At 43.1% G+C, this 24,292-nt stretch overlaps 1 protein-coding gene across 1 annotated transcript in view; it reads left to right on the top strand.

Moving 5' to 3' along the window:
- si:dkey-288a3.2 (protein phosphatase 1 regulatory subunit 37) overlaps window positions 1–23,371 on the top strand; it is a 50,494-nt gene extending 27,123 nt beyond the window's left edge. The window contains exons 9-11 of the mRNA XM_025901135.1: window positions 3,819–3,960; window positions 5,555–5,721; window positions 22,659–23,371. Of these exons, the coding sequence (XP_025756920.1) occupies window positions 3,819–3,960; window positions 5,555–5,721; window positions 22,659–22,700 (351 nt within the window). The 3' untranslated portion in view covers window positions 22,701–23,371. The remainder of the gene's footprint in view (window positions 1–3,818; window positions 3,961–5,554; window positions 5,722–22,658) is intronic.
- The last annotated feature ends 921 nt before the right edge of the window (window positions 23,372–24,292 follow it).

Genomic DNA, 24,292 nt, shown 5'->3' with positions numbered 1-24,292 from the left:
ACGTCCACACGAGCCCGGATAGATTTGAAAATGGCGTTTTTGTCTGAAAACGGCGTCCACACTATCGTTTTCAGTCATTTTCACAGAGTTCTGCGTCCACATTGAAACGGCCGAAAATGCTTACGTTCCAGTCCTGCGCATGTGTGAAAGCAAGACGATTCGACCTGCCTCATTTCTGTCTGCCGCTTATTTACATTCTGGCTCTTTGAAACGTTGCGGCAACAGGTCGAGGAAAAGCACCGAGTTTTTTAAATGGACTAACAATGAGGTGGAGTTGTTGCTGCGAGTAACACAAAAGTACAAAGTTGCAAAAGCCAGTGAGAGTTAAAGAATTTAAAGAAAAAAAGCTATCTGGAGCACGTACAGACTGATATTAATCTTTAATAGGGCTGTCAAACAAACAACTGCTGTGTAATGCTCTCCGCTATCTTGGTTTAATTGGTCACATGACTGCATCACATGACTGAAATGCATCATCGTTTTCAAAAGGTCTGTTTTCGCTGTCCACACTGTGACGCGAAAGCACCGTTTTCAAATGTATGCGTTTTCGAGAGCGTTTCCAAAACGCTGCGTTTTCAAAACGCTGTGTTTTCCTTGAGCGAAAACGCCGTCTCAGTGTGGACGGGAGGCCAAAACGGAGAGAAAACAATGCATTTTCGAAAAAAAAATGCATTAGTGTGGACGTAGCCTTAGCCCAGATAATTTTGAAAACGGCATTTTCAGTCGTTTTCACAGAGTTGTGCGTCCACATTGAAACGGCCCAAACGCTTACGTTCCAGTCCTGCGCATGCGCAAAAGCGAGTGAGAGTTAAAGAATTTGAGGAAAGGCTGTCTGCAGCATGTACAGACTGATATTAATCTTTAATAGGGCTGTCAAAATTGAGAGCAATCAAAACAACTACTGTATAATGCACTCCGCTTTCTTTGTTTAACTGGTCACATGACTGCATCACATGACTAAAATGCGTCATTGTTTTAGAAAGTCTGCGTTTTCGAGCGTCCACACTGCGACGGGACAGCTCTGTTTTCAAATGCATGCGTTTTCGAGAGCGTTTCCAAAACGCTGCGTTTTTCCTTGAGGAAAACGCCGTCTCAGTGTGGACGGGAGGCCAAAACGGAGAAAATGATGCGTTGTAGCCTTACTCACAGGGGTCACCACAGAGTTGTGCGTCCAATCCCAGAGTTGTGAAGCACAACTCAATGTAAAACAGTCACAGCATGTGAATAAACCACACCCAGGCCAAATCCTACACGTGTGGCTGTATGTCAAGAGTCTGCAAGTCATAGCTTCTTCTAGGTCGACACACCCTGAGTTAATGTGTAAAATACTACATTAAAGAAGGCTTAGCAGCAGAGATTCAGACTAATCAGGAAAATGTTTGCTGAGTTGAGTCATTTTTACAGGCTTTTATTTTGGCAACAAGAATATTTATGGCACTTCCACGTTGGCTTAACTTTTTAGACCTGATGCTGTGTCCATCTTCATATACAGTCTATGCATAAGTGATGTGTTTCGTGTCAGCTGCCTGCCTCTGAGCGTCTGCACACACACCTATGATGTACTGTTACTACATGTCTGCAGCATTTTATCTAGAAAAGCTTCATTTACATTACACATCTATCATTTGGGTCCATGTTTGTCATGTGATGTCTCATCATTGCAGTGTTTCTTTTAAAATGTAACTGTGAACACTGAATAGTTCAGCATGTTTCAAAGACACCAGCACGACATGCTGTCCAATCACGTGTGAAGGCAAAAATGTTTATTCTTGTCTCACATGGCTCGCTGCCTGGCTTCTGACTGTTCGATGCCATGAAGTGTACAAATGGAACTAATGGCTCACTTTTAGGCAGCTGGCTGCACCCAGACGACGACACAAACGTGCACACCACCGACTGTTACTCAGAGCAGGTCAGCGTCAGGTTAAGGTGTTAGGGGTCAACATTCACGCAGGTTTGCAGCTGCAGATTTATCATATCAGGTTTTTACCTTATTTTTATTTTTAAGTTGTGATGATAAAATGACACCAGTCATACTGTCAGCAGAGGTCTGACAGCGTGCCTAATATGAATGTTGATCTCAAACCTGCGCTCACTGCCAGATTTTGTAGTCATGCAGAGCATCTTTTATGTTCTTTGGATCCTGCTTTTGTGCACATTTCCAAGACTGAGAATATCACTTTGGTGCTGGAGATTAGACGATCCAACGTGGTTGTTAAGATTCGAGGGCGTTAATAATGAGTTCATTTTATGGGTTATATTTTTTTAAAAACATCTTTTATGTTACTGACACTAGGCTTGTTTAGCATGTGGCTGAAATACAGTGAAACCTGTTAGCATCTGTCTGACGAGCACAGCTAAACCAAGAGCCAGGACGGTGTTCTCTTGGAGAGCGGTCAGCAAACACTCGACCCGAGCTTCATTTCCAGCTGACACTTTGTGCTTCCCTCTGTGTGGAGTTGTGGAACATGAGCCTGGAGAGATGAGTCCAACCTCCCAGCATCGTTGTACAGTCCTAATAACATGCATTCCTCCTGTGTGATTGGCAGCATAAACTGTACCTTCCTGTCATGTGAGTGGCGATTGTAAAAGTCAAAAGGCTGGAAATTAAAGGCCTCTCTCTCTGTCTCAGCACACACACACACACACACACACACACACACACACTTCCCCAAAAGAAGGAACAGTTTGATTAAATAATAGATGTGTGCTAAGAAGGGCTGCTCATGCAGCCTGCCAGTCACAGGGATAAGTAGGTGTCCTTGCAGGCCGTAATGATGATAATTAGAGCCATAGCTGGTTGTGTCGAATATGATGATGAAGAGAGCTGTTATTAACCTTTCCGCTTGGTGTATCTGCGTTTTCTCTCTGTCCTCCTGGCTGGTTTAGTCCTTTGGAGGCCTGAGAGAGCGGGGACACACAAAACCTGCTCAACGTCAAATCGGACGGCGTGTTTAATGACAGAAACTCTAAGCAGGGCTTTTCTGAGGTGGACGTGTCACCGAGCGCCAGCTTTGCCTGTTTCTGCTGCTTTTTTGTTTGAAGCCAGCACGGCATGTGTGAAAGCATACTGTGTTTTTGGTGGTTTCACACTCCTGCACCCCCCTCAGACTTCTCACTCCAACCCTCCCGTGGTTTACGTTTGACAGGTTTCAACCATGCTTGACTCTCACACACTCTCAACCATGCAGTTGCCTCTTTAATTGTCTGCTATTATCCCTCGTGCATATCCATTCAGGGAGGCTCTCCCTCCCTCTCCTCCTCCCCTCTTCACCGGAGAAGCTTCTCGCCACGCGTCGGATGCGGCGCTGCCTCCGTGTGCCGTGACTCAGTGAGGGAAAGGAAAAAAAGGTGGGGTGTTGGGGGTTCTCGAGTGTGTTTGTTGTCACTGCGGTGCAAATTAACATAGAGGAAGACGCTCTCGGGGTCTGTCAGTCGCTTTCCCAGCTTCATTTCCACCCCCGCGCTCCCTCTTTCTTCAGAGCAGTGACCAGAGGAGTTTAACAAGGGTGGTGAGGCGAGGGGGCAACCGAGGAGTGGGTGGCGCGTTCCTCTCCAAGCTGCTGGGCAACACGGGCCCCTTGTGCCCTCGACACCCCCACTTTTCTGCACCAGCTAATCAACCTTCAACGCTAATGTGGCTCTGGAGAGTAAAAACAGAAGTTCTGAAGATTAACATGAGAGGAAACATTTTGAAAAGGAAGAATAATCACTGTATAATCACAATGATAATTAAAACTTCTCACACTCACTTGCACAAAGTAGCACACAGTGATTAACTGATGGGTTAACGAAGTCGTCTTGAACCTGTGTTGCAGCCGGTGCTGAAGGTCCTGCAGGTCCTGGATTTGGGTGAGAATCTGTTGGGGAACGAGGGGATCCAGATCATCAGGGAACCTCTCATGGTCAACAGCTCGGTGCTGCAGCTTGGCCTGGCCCAAGCCAGCATCACCTGTGAAGGTACGATAGACACACCACGTTAGTCTTTATTCTGCATTTGTAATACAGCCTGCGTCACGTTGGGTTACTGCACGCAGCATCAGTCAGAATTAGCTTCTTTGCACAGTAACATTAGCCTTAGGGTTGGTCCAGATTTGGTGCTGCTGTCTTATTCTTTTTTCCATCATCTGGGCCTGATATCATCTTACTAACAAGAGATATTAACAATATTTTAACCAGTGAAAAACACGTCTAAGCTCTGCTAGGAAAAACTGAAAAATCAAACAGTTACTTTCGCACCTCAGTCTAAATCCAGAAGCTTGTTTCTGCTCACATAACACGTTATGACCCACTTTGAGCATCAGTGTAACAGGATATAGTACATAATAGTTTCAGTGATGCAGAGTAAAGGAAACCTTGGCCTCTTGGTTGTTGCTGTGTGATGCTCAGGCGTTAGAGCAGATCATCCAATAATCAGAGGGTTGGTGGTTGGATCCCTGCCTTGCTGTGCAGTGCATCCATCAGACGGAGAATGAACACGAGTGAAACTTGGATTGAAAGCACTCAGGTGTAGAAAAAAGGCGTGTGTGAGTGGGTGAATGAGCCATGTTGTATAAAGTGCTTTGAGTAGAAAAGCACTATATAAGAATCAGTCCATGTACCATGTAATTACATCAGGATTTAGGAGCAGGAGCAGGTCAAACCTGAAAGCTATGGTTAGGTAAAAGTAATATTTACCTACATTTTGATTCCAAAAAGTACAGTTAAACCCAGTAATGATTCTATCCATCCATTTATTTTAGCTGATCCAGTTCAGGGTCACAAGAGAAGGAGGGCCTGAGCCACGAGGCTGGGCACCCCCTGGACAGCTCACCAGTCTGTTACAGAGCTAATACAGAGACATAACCCACTACCATACTTCTGTGGACTGTGGGAAAAAGCCAGACTACACAGTGAGAAGCCACAGAGACAACAAACTCCTTTTATTTATGGAGGGAGGCCCTCGGCCTGTGAGGTCATAGTACTGACCCTAACACCAGCGTGCTGTGCTGATCTGATAAACTGGGATAAACAGATTTCCTTTCCTGGATTCAACATTTTCCAAAATTTGCCCCGTTGCCATCAGCATCACTCGATGAAACATGGTGCTGGTTGCAAACTACCCCTAACAGCAAGGCATTAATTATTGTTCCAGTTCCATCAGATCCTGTATGAAAACATGCTCTGGTATCCAGAGCCATGATGTTTTTGGTTAGTTGTTGAATCTTCAAATTATTTTCCCATATGGATGAACCTTATGGCACTAGCTAAAGTTCATAGGCTAAGGGATTATTTTATCCCATGAGCCTTTAAAGGACCCACGTTTACTTTTTCAGGTATCCTCCAGTGAATGATCAGATTTACACTCATATATCCCGTCAGACTGATGCTGCTCTGACATCATGTCTTCCTCTCCTTCACCCCCAACCTTGTCCTGGTACTTGTTCTCTATATCAAAATATATCTAAAAACTGAACTGAAAATAAAATAAGATAAAATAATGTTATGTTTACAGAGGGACTATATTGGGTTTGCATGTTGTATCTTCCTGATATCCCTGTTTTTTGTGGTGGAGGTGCCGTGGCGCTTGCTGAGTTCCTTGCTGAGAGTCGTCAGATTCAGAGGCTGGACCTCCGTCACAATGAGGTGAAAGTGGGAGGCCTGATGGCCCTGAGTCTGGCCTTGAAAATCAACCGTTCTCTTTGTAGTCTAGATGTGGACCACATACCCCAACAGGAGCAGGTAGGTGCAACTTGAACTGCATCTTCTCTGTGTGCATGCTTGGTGTTAGGTACTGATCACTCATGTCTTTACATTTGTAAAATGATGGCAAAATATGATCTAAACTTTCAGACTGAACAGAATTGAACTTGAATTTAGTCTCGACAGCTTTGTACTGTTACAGTATGTATTCAGACATTTGGATGTTTGGTTGGTTTCAGTGTTTGTAACAGCCCAGAAAGATTTATCAAGTCCAACATCATCTTCTCAGTTTCACTCATGGTGAAGCCACCTCGCCCGTTTCAGAGGTTTGACTATACAGTACACAGATTTACCACATCAGGGTTAGGGTCCTCGCTGGGTTTATTTCCCCCTTGTCCTCTCTGCAAAACGTACAAAAATGAAAACCAGCAGGTTTTCTGGCATTTAATTGTTTATCTAGTAGCTAAGAACTTGACTCTAGTACAAATGGAAGTGTATGGTGTCAGTAGAAGAGCTGTAAAAGTCCAAAATCTGTGCAACCCTTAACATTTTCTAAAACTGTCCAGTGGTCCAAATTGGAGTCTTGACCTGGCCAATTCAGGCCCCTGGGCCTCATGTTTGACACCCCTGATGTAAAGCCTGTAATGTAACCAGCATATATGCCTGTGTGACATGTAGCTCATCAGGTTATGGGGCAGGGTTTCAGTAGGGTGCAGTTCCCTGTGTCGTAGACTTGCCTCGTGTGAGGCAGTAAACAGGAACGCTGCTGTTCTCCTGTTAATCTGGAATTAAAGGCTCCATGTCTGTTTGTCCCACTCAGGCTGTGGTTACAGATTTGTCTCTCTGAGCCACAAGTCACTCATTTATGTCTCGGTTCATGTGTGACTTTTGTTTTCGGGTGGGTGTGGGTGTGCTCGCCGCTCTCTCCACCTTCCCTGGTTGCAGAGGCCTGAGGAAAACGATGCCATAACTTTAATACACGCCCCTGCTGGATTCACAAAATAATTACCCACACTTGCCATCTGTTTGTCATGATTTTATCTCTGCTAACTTATTTGCATATTAAAGCATTAATTAAAATCTCTGAGGAAAGGAACGCTTACTTTAAAATGAACTCTGAAGGCGATCCGTGCACGGCTTCCAGAGATGTTTTATTTTTGTTTGCATTGTTTGTTTGTTGTTTTGGCAGGGGAGCGGCTTGTTTGTTGTTTACACAGTTTAGTCTGATGTTTATGAACTGTGTCCTCTGGCTAAAGTCAACCGGCAGGATGTGCCAGATTCTGGAGAAGAGCCACGACGTTTCTGTGAATGTGTGTCATTAAATCTGGGATTTCTTCATCTTTTTTTCTCTCTTTCTTTGCACCACAAACCTGCACGCTGCCGGATCTATTTCCATGCTCCTCTAAGCTGCCGAGAGATGTGATTAGCATTTCCACCATCGCTCGGCGTTAGTGTGGCGGGACATTTTGGGGGAATTGTAATAAGGGAATTTTTAAGCTCTGTTCTGTGGCTTTTAGAGCCACACAGCTGGGATTTGTCTTGGCTTGGCATATCCAGGTGGGAGGAGTGACGATTGTATTAAAAAGCAAATCTTTCCATCAGAAAACAGCGGGCGGCCAGATCAAGTGTTCTCGCTCAGTCACATTCCCCGGGTCGCCGAGGAATATGTGAAAATTTCATTCTTCTAAAGCAAAATAAGTGTGGGCATGAGTGAGTGACAGAGGGGGCTGTGGCAGCGCCGTGTATTTGTCACAGTCACTGATATGGACTTTGTGTGTTCATACATGTGTCTCTTGCATGTGTGTGGTTTTATGGCGATGTGGGGGGTGATTGAAGATGCGCATATTTAAAAGGCGAGAGAGAGAGGGGGGAGGAAATCTGGGTCCTCTTGTCTTTGTTTACAAGAGTCTGATTTTTCATGTCTGTTGCCACACTGCTCCATTTGATCAGTGGCCTGTTTACTGTTAATTATTAATTATTTACCCACTTGAAATATTCATGCACCCTGGCCCTGGTGGAAAGCAGCTTTTTTCCAAGGGGCAAGTTATCTCTGTAGCCACTACAAGGTGGAGCTGTTTATACACCCTTATCAGGAGACTGTGTAACCCAGCTAATGAACTAAACTTCCCTCCAGCTCTCCCTGAACGTGGGCTTGGACGAGGGGGCCTCGCAGCATGTTTACCTGTTTGATGCTTAAATATTTGGCTTTGGAGTTGGCCAACGTGTGCATCCCGTCAGCTGTTAACGCTGGAGATGTTGTGCGTCAGCAAGGTGTACCTGTTGTCTCACTGAGGCATAATTACAAGTGTGGTGTGTGTGCAGGACACTGCTTCCTGTGAGGGGACCTGCAGCACAGGCTAGCAGCACTGTGACCCAGCCAATCAGAGTGAACCTCTTCCTATATAAAGGTGGCTTTCGAACTGCATGGCCCTCATTTTCTTAGAGGTGAAAACTGTACTGATGTTTGAGCCTTGGAGCATCTCAGACAGTCATGTTTACTAAATCTGCTCATCAGTAGAATTATTCAGTAAAGTCTCTGTTGTTACCAGAAGCTTTCAGAGAGTCCGAGAATGACTTTAACATCTGCACATAAGAGACATCTCATGAACGCTGCTCCAGCGAAATAACCTGGAGGACCGAGACCACGGATCCTGTTGGACTTGGAGCTGAATCTGCAGTACAGTGTGCCCAGGAATCAAACAGCAAACCTCTGAAGCTGTTTGATGTGAAGGTGTTTCTGTTCAATCTGCTGTTGATATTTCAGTGTTGACAAAGAAAACCTGCAGCCTCATGTAACAAGAATCATCTGATCCAGTGTTACTCTGGTTTACATGAAAGTACACGACAGACTGCTGCATTAAGCTCAGCTGTACTTTGTGTTTGCATTAACTAGTTAGGAGGTGACGACTCTCACAGAGTCTCCTGTAGACCATCCAATCAACAAACATGGTATAAACTTGGCATCATTCTCATGTTTCACTAACACTACAGGTAATAAATGGAATAATAACACAAGTTTTATTTAAGTAAACCAAAGTGACGCTGTCAGTAAGATGTAACCTTCTAACCCTACATGTTCACTGTGTGTGATGTTTATGTAGCAGGTTTTCCACTGTAATGAATTTGAGTGGCCGTAACGAGGCCCCTCCCTGAGCCTGGGTCTCCCAGAGGATTCTTCCTGTTAAAAGGGAGTTTTTCCTTCCCAGTGTCACCACTGTGCTGGCTCACAGGGGGTTATCTGATTGTTTTACCTTCCAGTTTAAAGCATCTTGAGGCAAAATAAAACTGAACTAAACACAACGATCATGTCTGCGGTTCAGTTTAGTTTAGCGACTGCCTTTGGATCACTTTGCTGTGAATGTGAGAGCGACGAGAGTGACATCTGAGAAAAGATGCATGTGGCTGCTAGGATCTGTGGAGAGACTGCTGTGAGAAATGAACTGCACAGGGGGGCATCATTTGAAGGAGCGTGGATTCTTATTTGGAGAATAGCGTGAGACAAAAAGGTCTCTGGGTATGTGTTTGGGCCCCCTTCCTGTCACGGTCAGTCCCAGGAGGGTAGCTAGGTGACGGGACAGCCTGACCATGCATGTAGTCAGCACTCAGGTTTGAGCTCACATCATGATGACACTGCTGCTCTGGGGAATAAAGTGCGTAGGCAGACAACAGCAACCAGGCAGAACAAGCCTCCCAGCAATGCCTCACAGGGCAGCGAGGAATGGCTTAGAGTAGCTGGAGGGAGCAGGGTTCACTGCTCCCAGATCAGCCTGGTACCACGAGCACACCGAACATAACTGTGTGTGTCTTTATTATCCTCATTTTATCTCAGACCAACTGTCAAAACAACAAAGCACCAATATTATACGAATCTGTCAACACTTGTTTAAACCTCAAAATTATTTTGTTATTTTTCAGGCAACTGTGAGAAATAATCGAGCTTAAATGTAACGACTAAAACTCATTTTTCTGTCAATAACTGTCATTTGGCTAAAATAATGACCATAATGAACATTTATGGTTAACAACTACAATTATATAATTAGATTATAAATGTAATTTCCATTAAAGAGCACAGAAATAAACAAATATTTTCATAATATTGTTGGTAAAAACCAATATTGTTCATTTAGGGCTGCTGTGCCACAACACTGGATTTGTTCAGCACTCATATATGTGTGAATTAATGTTTGGTCATTAGCAGGTAATCATATTGGTAATGTTAGTATATGTGAATACCGGTTGATATCAGTTTCATTTCAGCGTGTTTAAACTCCGGTTTTGTCCTCACTAACATGCAGCACTACTTGTGCAGTCGACATTTCTCTCATGATACCTCTGAAAGGGACAAAGCTGGATGAGTCTCTCCAGCAGACGAGGGGGGGGCTGGAGTTGCTGAGGGGTAGGGGGGCAATCCCCAGTCTCTCTGCAAACACAACAACAACTGCAACAACACACTCCTTGCTGCACTCATGATGTATTTTCAGGCAAAAACAGGCATATTTGCCAGCTGTGTAATTTACTGCGGCTCTCATTTGCATATTAAAGCCTTAATTAGCCCCTCTGAGCGTGTGTTTGTGCGTGTGTGTGTGGCTGTGGTTGGGGGTGCAGTATAATCACTTAGATGTGTAGTTAGAGGGGGTGTACACCATTTTGAATCGGCCTGGATCGGGGCCAGAGGGGAGAGGAGCGACTTCCTGTCCCGGACCGGCAGGGTGTGACGAGAGAGGAAGGTGAAGCTCTCTGATGAATAAGACTCGACACATCTCCTCGTCCTTTTTAATCACCTCCAAACCACAAGGTGTGACCTGTGACATCACACAAAGAGGGGATATCTTTTTACTTTCTCACAGAGTGGAGGTTGGGTACATGTTCACATTTATACAGTCCCATCTCTCGCTATAGATATACCTATAAATAATATATGACACACCATGGGAGAGAGAGCCAGAGTTTAATAATGCTAATGATTAAATACAGTAGTGGAATGAAGAGATACGATTGAAGAAGTAGCACTTGGTGCATCATGGGAACCCCGAGCAGCTTGAATCTATCCTAGCATAACTTAGGGTTTGGTCGAGGTCACCTGACCCAGCTCTAACTACATGCTTTATTTAAGAGTCCAGCTTTAAGCTAAATCTTAGAGGCAGAGAGTGTCTGTCTTCTAAACCCAAACTGGGAGCAATAACAGAGTTTTCACACCAGAGGGGCCCAAAGGCTCCACCTCCCATTCAGGGAGCTTTTAGACCAACCAGATAATAATGAAGTGCAGTGGTCCAGCCTAGAAGTAATAAATGCATGAAATAGCTTTTAAGCCTCACTTTGAGACAGGATGTTTCCAATTTTAGGGATACTGTGCAAATGAATCCTATGTGAAAGCTTCACTCTCCTCTGTCATCACAGCCGAAGGACATCGGAAATGACTCCAAAGGCCAAAGTAACGCCATCTAGAGTTCATATTTGGGTAGACACAGTCTTTCTACAGTTTGTAAGACCAAGAGTAATTTGAATTTTGAAGTAGTAACCAGAGTTGATCCAGACCTTTCACACCTGCCTGTAGTTTAACTAATCGATTTGTATATCAATGAATTGCTCGTAATATTGCCTAAGAGGCGCACGTATAATGTAAACTGTATTGGTCCCAGCACAAAGCCATGTTGAACTCCATGACCTTTGTGTGTGAGGATCACTGCAGTGCAGTTACTTTGATAACAGCAGCGTGTTCTGATCCATCCATCCATCCATCCATTCGCTTCCGCTTATCCTTTTCAGGGTCGCGGGGGGCGCTGGAGCCTATCCCAGCTGTCATAGGGCGAGAGGCGGGGTACACCCTGGACAGGTCGCCAGTCTGTCGCAGGGCCAACACACAGTGACAGACAACCATTCGCACTCACATTCACACCTAGTGGTAATTTGGATTATCCAATTAACCTATCCCCTCAAACTGCATGTCTTTGGACGGTGGGAGGAAGCCGGAGTACCCGGAGAGAACCCACGCAAACACGGGGAGAACATGCAAACTCCACACAGAAAGACCCCGGCCTGATGGTGGAATTGAACTCAGGACCTTCTTGCTGTGCAGCAACAGTGCTAACCACCATGCCACCGTGCTGCATGTAGTGAAATATTATGGTCAACAGTACCAAATGCTGCACTGAGTCTAACAGCAGCTGCACAAAACTATTCAAGCAAACCATTTTTCAAATGATCAGTTATTCTTTAACATCTACTCTTTCAAGAAGTGTGAAATAAAGGGAGTTTAGATATGGATCTATAATTGGGGTTTATAAGTAGTGGTTTAATTACCACCACCTTAAAGACCTGTGCTGTGTAGCTGTTAATAGAGACAGATTAATCCTATTCAAAATGAATATGTTGGAGGTTTGCTGCATTTCTTCCCATATGTTCAAGCTAACCAAAATGTGTCATACAGTGTTCAGTCTGGAGGTGGGGACAAAACTAGAAGTATAGCCAGTCCCTTATTCTCTGAGTAGTACACACATGTGTGCAAAGTAAAGAGTCTAAAGTAGCTTCTACTGCATAATATAAAGCACGCCTGGCTGCAGGAGCTGCTTAGGTTTACATTCACCTGGTAGTTTGGTGGTCATGACATTAAGTCAGATCATTTTTGGTTTTCTCTCATTCCAGCCGTATCCCAAAACATTCAGTTCATTTTTTATGTCTGCATTACAAACAAACACAGCAAGGCTGTTTTTTCTGATTATGTGCTGATGTATCTTTATACCATCAGCAGACTGATGTCACAGGGCCACAGAGTTTCTATTGTTACGGTGCGATCACACAGTTTTACAGAATGTGTGCCAACACCATGTAGCACAACTGTATGTCAGTAAAAGTGCAGTTAGTGCTGTTAGACATGAGACCAACAGCTTTAATATAATTACTGGCCTCACAGGGAATAGAAAGGTAGGATTAATCCTTCCAGCAAGTTCTCTTATCCAAACTTTAGTCGCTTTCACAGCTTTTGTTGACACACCAGTCATGCAATTCTACATTTGGGAAGAACGACGGGGTGGTTTTATACGGAGGAGGCTTTTCTCAGTGGTCATAGCCCAGTAGGTCTACATTCCCCATTCAGACATGCAAGATGCTCGCTCAAACAACTTGGCATAATGACCAAAACATTGGAAGTTCTGCAATTGATATGTATGCATATGTATATAAACTCTGCATAAGTGGGGGTATCGGATCGGATCGCCTTTCAACGGGCATGTCCTGAGGCGCCACGCTCAAACAGTCACCCATCAGCAGCTGGCAGCCTCTCATCTGACTACCATGAAGCCCCATGCGTGTCTATCTCTCTAGCTCCCTTCATCCACAAGCCACATCCTTTTCACTTTTGGATGGTGGGCTGACTGCAGAAATTGCCCCTGTCCACCATGCGCGCTGAATATTTAACTATGAATACGAAATATCCTGGCAAGACTTCAACCACCTTCAAAAGTGAGAGGCCCTCTAACTCTCACAGCATACACACACTGTCCCAAAATCCCCTCCTTTTCCCTCTCATGAATCGATCATCCCGTGCCTGTATGGAGGGGATGTCGGGAGAGGAAGTGGTGAATGATCTTCTCCGGTTGGGCACCAAAGTCAGCGACTGAAGGCGAAATTCCAGACGCTGAGGCTCTGTGGATGATAAGGTGAGACTCCTCCGACACAGCGCGAGGCTCCGGTGGAAAGAGGAGACTGACAGCGTGAGGGAAAACATAATGGCTGAGGAGTTCTGCTTTGGCTGTTTGCCGCCTTTTGCTTTCCTTTCCCTTCCAGACGTCATCCCTACCAGACACGTTTCCCTTGTCCTTCACCTTAGTCCGTGCTGCGGATCGAGCCCGACCTGCGCTGATCTTCGTTTATCGCGTTCTCCCCAAAGCAATCAGCAGGAACCAGTGTTGTTGTTCAGATTTGAGCTGGTTAGCATTTGCCCACAACTGCTCTGCTTGATGTGGAAGTGAACAGAGGTCCTGAATGAAGTTTGACTGCTTTGTGGCGTATTGTACGGTCAGCAGTCATTATCTGTAGAGAGCAAGAGGTCAAACTGTTTGAAGAGCTGATGCTGAGGAAGAGGAGAGGCAAATGTGACCAAGTGTGTAAACTCTCATGTTCCAAAGTGAAATGAGAGCTGCTACTTCAAAATTTATCTGGCAGTTTGATCCATGAATAAGTTAACAGGGGGGTGACGGGGATCTGGCTCCCTGACACTTTATATTACAACATATTTCTCATAGTTACGCATTTGTAAGGCAGAGGGCCTGAAATAAAGCTGGGTTATACTGTCCGATTACCTCCACCCTAGCGCTAACCCTGATTTATTATTGTAATACCACATAAGCACTGAAACAGGAGGAGAAGAAGTCCAAACTATAAGCCAAGTTTTCAGACGGCTCCAGCAGCCCCTCTGTGTGCGTCTCTGAGCGACTGTACTGGAATATCATTAACACAGCGGGAAACAGACCGTACAGCTGCGGCGGCCGAAGAACCACAAAAACTGTGTCGCACGACGCGCAGCTCTAACGAAGTGGCGAACATGATGATTATATCTGCATTAATCACTGTTCTAGTCATGATGACCACTCAGCGCGAGCTACAGTAACACATTCATGTGCTTTTTCTATTACACACTCACCCAGCACTGTTTTGGGTTCAGTGATGTCTGCAGTCAGTAAACCTGTCTGTGACTGGTCGTTTGCTCCCAGCACCTCTCATGGCTCCAAACCTTGGGCTTTCCAGTTGATGAACATTTTGTGAGTAAAGCTTACTGTGTGGTACAGGTGACCATTTAGGCAGTTACCAAGTTATAAGGCTTGTAGTTACTGGCATCAGCAGCTGTGGGAGGCTGCTGCAAGACAATTACCAGTAACTGGCAGCCCACGGTTGTGTCCACTATTATTTTCCACTCCAAAAATAACCATAACTACTGCTAGCAACACTCACCTGTCAACATGTGGCCTGGTGCTGAAGACACACCAAGACAGACCTGACTGTGCACTTACTGACACAGAGGCGCGTGAACAACAGACTGGATTCAGATCAAACACACTGACACTAAACACTTGAGCAAATCTCAAATGTATGCGCAAGTTTTATCATTCAGATTGTAACAGTCATAAATGCTGTGATTACAGCCAGTAATGTGGCCTCATAAACAAAGTCCAGCCTCCATGACTACACTGAAACTTGCCAACCAGAGGCCTGTTTGCCAGTTTGGTGTCACTGCTTGTGCTAGCACCCTGTCTTTCATGTCCCTCTTCCTCTATAGCTTAGCAACGTGCTCCACTGTCCCACTGTCACTCTGCCACACTGCACCCCAGCCCCCAGCCTTGCCTCCACCCAAGTCTGGTCCAGACACCATGGAGGGTAGGTAATTGGATTTGTTGTCACCTCCACTGGCTGGCAGGTCTGGTCTGTCTGCTCAGCTTAGTGATGAAGACATCAGTGTGACAGGGACCCTGAGAGAGGATCAGCTGGTGTCCTGGAGACCACTAATAGTGCTATGGTCATGCCACAGCCATGACGCTGGGTGCAAGTGCCCACTCCACAGCTTGTGTGTGTGTGTGTGTGTGTGTGTGTGTGTTTGAAGGGAGGTTACATGGTGAATAAAGATAAGGCAGCCTTATTAAAGCAGCCCCTCTCTCAGTGGGAGAGGTCAGAGAAACCCTCAAACACACTTCTGTGGTTGTGGGCGATGCTGGCACCAGACACCACAGTCCTGGCATTCCCTGTGATGCTACACATCTTATTAAAGCTCTGAGAAGAGGCTAGCCAAAGTCAGGGTTTGTACTTTAGGCTTCATTGCAGTTGTCCCCTAGTTCACCTTATCGGGGGTCCATGAGTTCAGCGTCCAGAGAAAATAGTTTACTGAACACTTCACCAGTTTACTTGAATGCAAAGCAAAGCTCCTTACAGACGCTTGTACCTTTGAGACTATTAAGGCTTGGAAACACTTTCCTGTTGTAAAGATATGTTTGGCTGCCTCCACCTAGTTACAGTGGAAAAATAAGAACAACTGTAGCAGATTTGTTCAGATAAGGAACAGTGTGCACAGATGGACAAATGAAAGAAAAACTGAGTTCTTTCAAGAGTAAAACATGGCAATGAAACGTGTTGGGTTTGTGGAACTGGAGACAGCCTCCCAGTGTTCGGGGTGCTGGTGTTTCTGCAGAGCAGCAGCATCATAGCAGCCCATGCTGTGTGCATGGTGGACATGTGGCTGACCCACCACCTGTGCACTCATTATATGACGGCAGTGGTGACTCAGTTCACTGATAATGTGACTGTAACAATGAAATAACTGCAACAGTTATATATCGCTACACTTTGAGTTATAATAATAATACTAATAATAATAATATATACATATATTTTGGGGGAATAAATACATTTATTTATTCTTTCCTGTTTTGAAACCATGATATAGTCTCAGGCTCTGATTTCATCTAAATGTGATCACACTCGGGTCTGTGGCAGAGAAACTGAACATTTAGCAGAATTGCCCAAAATCTCTTGTCTGATCATTTCTTAAAAACGTTTTAATTTACAGTAATGGCCAGCACAGCAGTGGGGGATACATGTCATTATAGTAGATGTATTTCTGTGCTGTAACTACATTCACTCTGCTTCAGCTTCATCAGTTACCCAAACCTTACACCCTCAGAGCTTTGTTGTTTTGGTAACAGTGTTAAATCCTCCGTGTGTACAAGTCTGGATGTAGCTCAAAAGAAAGTTTGAGATAAGGGATGATGGACTCGCTGGTATAACTGTCATACCCAGATAACACATGAGCTGAAACAATATTGAGGCAACATTTTCACAGACAGAAACTTTAAAACTGCTTCTTTAAACTCTCTTTGTCATCACAGTGAATCTGACTGTTCAAAGAAGTCCTGACATTAATTAATGCTTCAGTTTTAAATGATGAATTTGTCTTTATTAACAGATATTATTTAACAACAGCAGTAAACGTGATGGAGAGGAGTTTGACCTTCACGTGGCCTCTGACAGTAAAACTCGTCTTCATGCTGGTCCTGTTTGATACTGTTTCATCATATCTATCTAACAGACTCCAGTGTGTTCATATACACCGGTAACACAAACGTTTGTCACAAATATCTGATAAACCTTTTTCTTTTAGCTTAGGGCTGAATCAGGTGACCCTGAACTATCACTTAGTCACGCTGTCCCTCATTGGCTGGTGGGGGCTCCCACTGAGCATTAATCCTTCCCTCACGTCTTCTTCTCCATGTGCTTGTAAGCCACTACTGCTCATTAAACTCTGTCTTGTGTCCTAGCTCCCTGAGCTCTCTTCTCTTTCCCTCACCCTCCAATGGTCTTCCAGCAGATGGCCCCGCCCCTCCCTGATGGTGGCTTCTTCCTGTTAAAAGGGAGTTTTTCCTTCCCCTCAGCACCAATCATAGGGGACTGCCTAATTGTTGGGTTTTCTCTCTAATATTGTACCATTGTTACCCTACAGTATAAAGTGACAGTTGTTTTGATATGGCGCTATATAAATTGATATATACATATATATATATATATATATACCAATCATATATACATTTTCTCTGCTTATAAGAAGATCCAAACCTTTGGGAATGATCATAAAAGTTAAACACTGAGGTTAAGCAGGGTTAACGGATGAAACTGCAGAAGCATGGTACGCTTTAGAGGTGTTGATGAAGGTGCTTTGAACGTTGTGCAGCGTAAGATTTGTCCTTTCAGTCGTTATGATATCTGAGCTTTTGTGCCATGTGTTCATTGTGAGCGACACGCTTCATGGAAAGCTTTATGACGATGGCGTCACCATATATCCATCTGTTACATTACAATGGGTTGAAATGCACATTTATTTATTTTTTTTATCTTTTAAGTGTAGCTGCTTACAAAAAACATAAATTATCGGCTGTGTGAAAAAGCCAAGAAGACAAACAGAGTGAAAACTGTAACGTCAGGACAGGAATAAAAGGATCTGAATGCCAGATGAGGAGTGAATGAGTGATGCTTGTGCCCTTAAGGACACAGTGAGTGCTGAGTGGTCTGTCATTATTTCTTATGCGCTGCATGTATTACTTTAGTCTCTACTATCAATTTAAATATGATTAATAGAAGACATTTTAGTAACTTTCATAAAGCTTGTGAAATGTGACTGCATCCATTTAATGTCAGTACTGCTTTATTAGATGCTCTGTGTCCAAACAAGCAGGTAAAAACTGCTGATGGCTGAAAATGATATATATGTAAATATGTCAATATTATAGTTATTACTAAATAATAGCGTTGTTGCTCTGTTACACTGGACTTTCATCTTTAGGTTACAGGAGAACAAGTGACTTAAAATAACTCCAGTTAATGAAGTTGGTCAGTGAGTGATGAAAGCTGGCTGTAGTGCATGACTGTGCTCATGTTTACTGGAATCTAAAAGCTACAAAAATATAAATATATATAAAGTTTTTGTCTCTCCCTGTTGTAACAAAAATAAGAAACTGTCTGCATGAGCCAACCCTGTCAGGAGGTTCCTATGATTGGACATATATTACACTCTGCAGTTACTGCAGCCTCTCTGAAACCTCAGGTTTTGTTTATTTGTCAAACTTGAACTTTTCAAATCATCAGACAAACGTTAATATCAGGTAAAGATAACCCAACTAAACACAAAATGAAATCATGATTTCATTTTTAGTTGACCTACAGGGACCTCTGTGAGAAAGTAATAGCCATCCCAGGAGAGACCAAAATTACTCCGAGAGTTCGTCGATGGCTGTGGAGAGCAACATGTGAAGAACTGCAGGCGGCACTTACCTCAGTTAGGATGAATGTTCATGATTCAACAATAAGAAAGAGACTGAAGTTAAACTCATTGCTGACCAGATAAAACACAAAGAACACGTCTCACATGTGCTCAAATGTTTTGGAAGTTTTTAGTCTTCATAAAAAGAAACATCATACCAGTAAGCATGGTGGGAGTGTGACGGTTGTATATTTAATGAAACTATGAATTCTCCCCAATACCAGAAAACGATGGAGACGTTCATAACTTTTAGCTCCACCAGTGCCGACTCAGGTTAAATTAGGTCAACCTCCTAGCAGCTAAAGTGTGATGTTCAGTTTTTACTCCTATGTTATTTGTTTGCAGTTGGTTAGATCTGCTCAGTTACTCCAAAACAATAATCAGGATCTGGTCATAATGTCAGTTTTTGTTGTGTGACACCATTATACATTAAGAAGCACACATTTACTGGAAAATGTGTGTTGCAGAAACATTTCTTGGGCTCCAAGTATAATTAATGAAAATTGTTATATAAAAAGTTAAATAAAATGTTAATGATCTCACAGGTTCACCTACAGAAGCTGTTTATTATTTTTATCTCCTTTAGACAGACATTGTCGAGGCTGTCTTTCTATGGTCTTAGCTGAAGCTGAGCAGCGGTACAGCGCGTCTTCAGCAGTGGGAAGATCAGTGGTTTGGTTGCCAGTTCCTCTATTCCTCACGTCAAAGTGTCCCTGAGCAAGTTGCTGAACCCCGCACTGCCCCCATGGTTCCATCAGAGTGTGAGTGTGGTATGTAGGAAGTTCTCAGACCCACAGAATAAAGCCTTACATGAATGTGTGTAGCGTTCGTGTCGCATATTAGTTACGTCGTGGAGCGCGCCGACGCGTTATTATGACAATGACCACACACGTATGGAGGTACTAAAATGTAAAGGAAAACCATCCGATCCAGGTCGAGTACAAAAGTGCTATGGCACATAAGCACCAGTGGATCTATCATTGATACCATGAGTTAGTAAGGAAATGTTTTCATCCACTTCATCTGTGTAAAATTGTAACTGATTGCGAGCTCTAGGGCTAGCTTACCCCAACCATTGTTCTTTGTGAACACACTGTTCAACATGTATTAGTACCACAGTAATGTGTAGTGTTCCCACTATAGAGAACATCAGGTGCTGAGCAGGAAGTGGAGCCCATGTTATAGCTGTGGTGACACCTCTGTTACAGTTACAGCTTACTGTAGATGTCTGATTATCTGTGTCAGACAGTTAAAGAGAGATGCTGAAGGGTCAGTGACGGTCATCTGTGAACATCTGATGACTGCATGACTGCATACTGAATACTTCAGCATAAAACAGCATCAAGAAAAACGTCAACAAATAAGTACATCCAGTTAGAAAATAAAAAGTAAAAGCTGTGCAGTCTCTCACAGCCAAAACATCCAGTTTTACCTGCGTGTATTTTTTTCTTTTTTGGGGCGGGGGGGTGGCTTGTAAAAGTGTGAAGATCAATTAAAAAGCGTTAAAGCATCAGTGGCTTAGGAGAGCATGGCCGGGGGTCTCTGTGGTGGTCTCTTCAGATAATCAGCAGCCCAGGGCCCTCCATAATCACACGGAGGAGTGTTAGCTTTCACACACTGCTGCTAAAGAGAGGGATTAGAAAGTCACACAGCCTGATAAATACAGGGTAGGATGGAGAGAGCGCGGAGGGAAGCAAAGGGGAGGGAGATGGACATACTAGTAGGTGGGGCAATTTAATGGGCCCATTATAGTCACTGCACTGGGCACGATGTGTGCAGACAGTGACGTCGACACAGCTCCGTACCATTCACACCAGTACTCGCTGCAGCATTCTCCTACACAGAAAAACCTCTCTATCCGCACTGGTGCAGGAGACAGGAAGCAGAGATTTGTATATAAGTGACACGTGTGATTGAAATGGCACTGACACAACTGTACACGTGTCTTTGTTCGCTGGCTGCAGCACACAGCTGAAATAACACCAAAGCTCGTTCCAACATGTGTGACCTCATGTCTGCCTTCAGGTGCCTTTTGCAAAGACAATGGGAGTGTAACACCAGAGAGTCGCTCCTGTGTGTCACCAAGTTAGGAATGAACACATTTAAAATGTGAAATTTTCAGAGTTTCAAAACCAAACAGAGTAACTCCAGGGAAGGCTGCACACGCTGCGTGACTCTAATACCTGTGTCACAGGTAAATAATGAAGTCCTCTGAAATCACCAACAAAAATTCCTCAGAGGCTTTTTTATATGAACCAAACTGTTCTGGTCTTACTTGTGATCTCGTTTTCTTTTGATTCCCTTTTAGAGTAAGACTCCTTCTGACACATCGTGTGCTGCTTTAATCATGGAAACGTTTCTTCGAATTAAAGCATTTTGAAAGAGATTTCATTTATTCACATAAAGTAATAACAGTTTTTTATGGTGTCCCAGTAAAAACAGTCATGACTTTTTTATTTGGTTGAACCTTCTGCACATTAAGCCTTAAACTGAACACCACTGAGGAGATAAGCTCAAGAAAACACAGTTTAAAGTGAAATAAATTTAAAGTGAGTCCTGTTTGACTGTCAGCACTGGGCCAGAATCACAGGTAAATATCAAACATGTTTTCTTGTTAATTCACTTTCTGACTTTCTTTCTGCTGTATCTGAGAATTTGTGTTTGGGGGTTTTTAAATCCTCAATCTCAGATTGTGATATTCCAAAACAAAGAACCTTAGCATGGCAGGACTGCAGACCACTTGGGCTTCTAATTTTGAATTTGTTGCCTGCTTCGTACCACGCAGGTGTTCTCTTACATCTCAGGTACAAGTTTTGGAACTAATCCATTTCAATGTTACAGTGTCGTCAAAGCGGACGCCTAAAACAGTAACCCGAGGTCCAGTAGTTACTGTGACATGTGAATATTGTTCATTTTTACTAAAAAGATGTAACATAGTAACACTCAGGAGACTGAGTGGCACCTGTGTTTGACTTCATTTGTCAGCTCTGACGCTCGGCTGTAACAATAACAGTAATCTGAATAAATAATGACGTTTTTACCATTTTGATGTAAAAATCATTCTTTTTATTTGTGAATCATTTCAGACACGTGTTTGAACATTTTAAGGTAAAGGTCACATTTTTGTTTATTTTTTATGTGTCCACAATTTCAGTTTTTTATACAAAATTTTTTAATTTTTATACAAAATTTCTACGCGTGTTCTTCATCTACATGTGACATCGACGAGCCTCACAGCCTATTTATATCATACACAGCAGTAACATCTGGCAGCACTGACACTGTAGAGGACACAACTGGGTTTGTGGCCACGTTAGAATATTTACCAGTTAGTGACTGTTATCTTTAATAATCCAGCCCTGATTTATCAGTGTCCACTGTGGGTGAATTTACTCTTCTCTGAATTTTCACAGATCATCGAGAGGAAAAGTGGAACAAAGCACAAACACAGCAATCAAAGAAAAGAGAAACCAAATGTTTAAAATGTCAAATCTAACGGTTAATAAATGACATATGATGCACACGAACCAGAGTAACAATGATGTCTGTGCGTACGGGATCACAGACGAATTTATGTTTTATTCAAGCTTCACGCTCACTCTCCTTTTATTTGTCGTCTTTCTGAATCTCTCAGTATAATTATCAAATCATAACATTGATGCTGTAATTACCAGCATAAAAAAATTAAAATGAAAATGCACTAAACACCCAGCGTGTGCAGTGGAAGAGTGGGTGAAGCCGGACACGTGTGTGTGGCACCACCTCCTGCCCCTTAAAGAGCAGTCTTCATTTTCATAATTGTCCTAATGAACACTTCTGCGCTGGGATGGAATCGTTATTTCTCTATTTTCATTCTCTGTGGGAATTCTTTGCCGGCAAAATAACAAAATAAGGAAAAGTGATGAATTTGAAATGTGGAAAGCGGCGAGTTAATGCAGTTTATCGCCATATACTTAACAATCAAATTCAAATATGTAATTTAGTTGTTTTGACTTGAATGTGTTTCTCTCTTAAAGATCACCCAGCTGGATTAATTCTGATGGATTTCTTTTGTTTTTTTGTCTGTCGTACCCCCCGCTTTGTCAAAACTTCACAGTCGAACATCTTAAATACGACAACATAGCTTTGTATCTCACTGACGAACACAGAAACATGTTTTCTCGTCTCACACTCACAGACAGAGAAGAACAGGGAGCAGCTATTTGGTGTACAACAGTGACATCTTCAGTCGGTGTGATGGAAGGCTGCAGAGCAGAGAGACAATGGAGAGCAGCTCTGTTTGTCTGTCTGTGGATGATTACTGCCATCTCAGTAGAAGTAACAGCGTCTCCATTGGTCGCAGTCTCCTGACACAGCAGAGAGCAGCCGATGGACTCAAAGCTGAAACCAGGTCACACTGGGAATGTTCAGTCAAATCCCAGCTCACATATACTGGTTCTGTTTAATGAGGTGGTCGTGTAATGTATTCACAGCTCAGTGTTAATTCTCATGAATGCACGGTGAGACACCTCACTCATTTCTCTCATTCCTGGCGTCTCACTGGGATCCATGTGACTGATTTATAGTAGCTGTCTGTATCCACATATTCACATTTGGTTCCACCCGTCCCACCGAGCCAAGCACACCACACACACGTGTCAATACATACATCCACCCACAGCATCTGTATGACTGTAACAGCAGCGCTAGAATAACAGTGTTTGGACTTATTGTATATATGAAGAGCACATTTTCATTTCATTTAACATATGAAGGGAAAAGAGTTTGAATAACTTCTTCCATGACAAGGTCAAAGGTCACAGCTTCATCTCTGCAGAACATTTTTATCCTTTGTGTGTACTGCTTTCCCACACTGAACAGCAGCGTTCAACAACATGTTCATAAACAATGATGAACAACACTCCATAACTCTATTAAATGCTACAACGTAGCTGTAAAATACTTTTAATGGGTTTGTAACTTCCTGTTGTAAAGCCTTTTCATCTGGCATATAAACAAACAATGTTACCATGTAGCAGTTATTTGTATTCTTAAACACTGGGAGATTTTAATGGAGACCAAAGTCATTTATATATCTATCAACTGAATACAGTTAGATTGGTTCATAGCAGCTGCCACAACATCAGACTGTCACTTAATAAATGTGATCAATGTATCTGTAACTTTGTCCTTTATAAATAAAAGGTTAATGTTTTAGAACAGAAAAAGAACAGTGAGGTGATCACAGCCGCATTTTTTAAAAATCATAAATATTTCTTACTTCCTGTGTGAAATGTAAAACTCCTGGTGCACACCAGATTTGACATTAAAGTCTGTAAAGTGGGCTGTTAAAATTAATTAATTGATTGATTGATTAATTAAAATAAACACATTGTCTTTAGAAAGGTCACAGCTTCATTTCTAATATTGCAAGTCCCTGTAGCTAAAACACACAGCGGTTATTAGATCACCTGCTAATATAAGCCACAGCTGCCCGACATCAACAGCATCAGGAATGATCTCAATCGTGACCATCCACCAGTGCTCGCTCCTTCATCTAAATGTAATTTTAGGTTTTTATCCATGAATTTTCCCTTTTTTTCTCTCTCTCTTAAAAAAGAAATATTTACAAAACGTATGATGCCTTTTCTATGGCCTGCTTTAACAACGTGCTAACCTTATTTACAATCAATATTGTATGGATGTAATAAAAAAAGGAAAAAAAGATTTCTACTAATTTAGTAGAAATAAGCTTACACTACTGCAGCGTACATACTGTCGTACTCTGGCTTTTACTTTAGACACACTGATCTGTTTCCTCACAGTGTCACA

Source organism: Oreochromis niloticus, linkage group LG19 (assembly GCF_001858045.2).
Source record: "Oreochromis niloticus isolate F11D_XX linkage group LG19, O_niloticus_UMD_NMBU, whole genome shotgun sequence".
Lineage (NCBI taxonomy): Eukaryota > Metazoa > Chordata > Actinopteri > Cichliformes > Cichlidae > Oreochromis > Oreochromis niloticus.
Note: the sequence above shows the minus strand (reverse complement) of the source record. Positions and strands in the feature narration are given on the sequence as shown.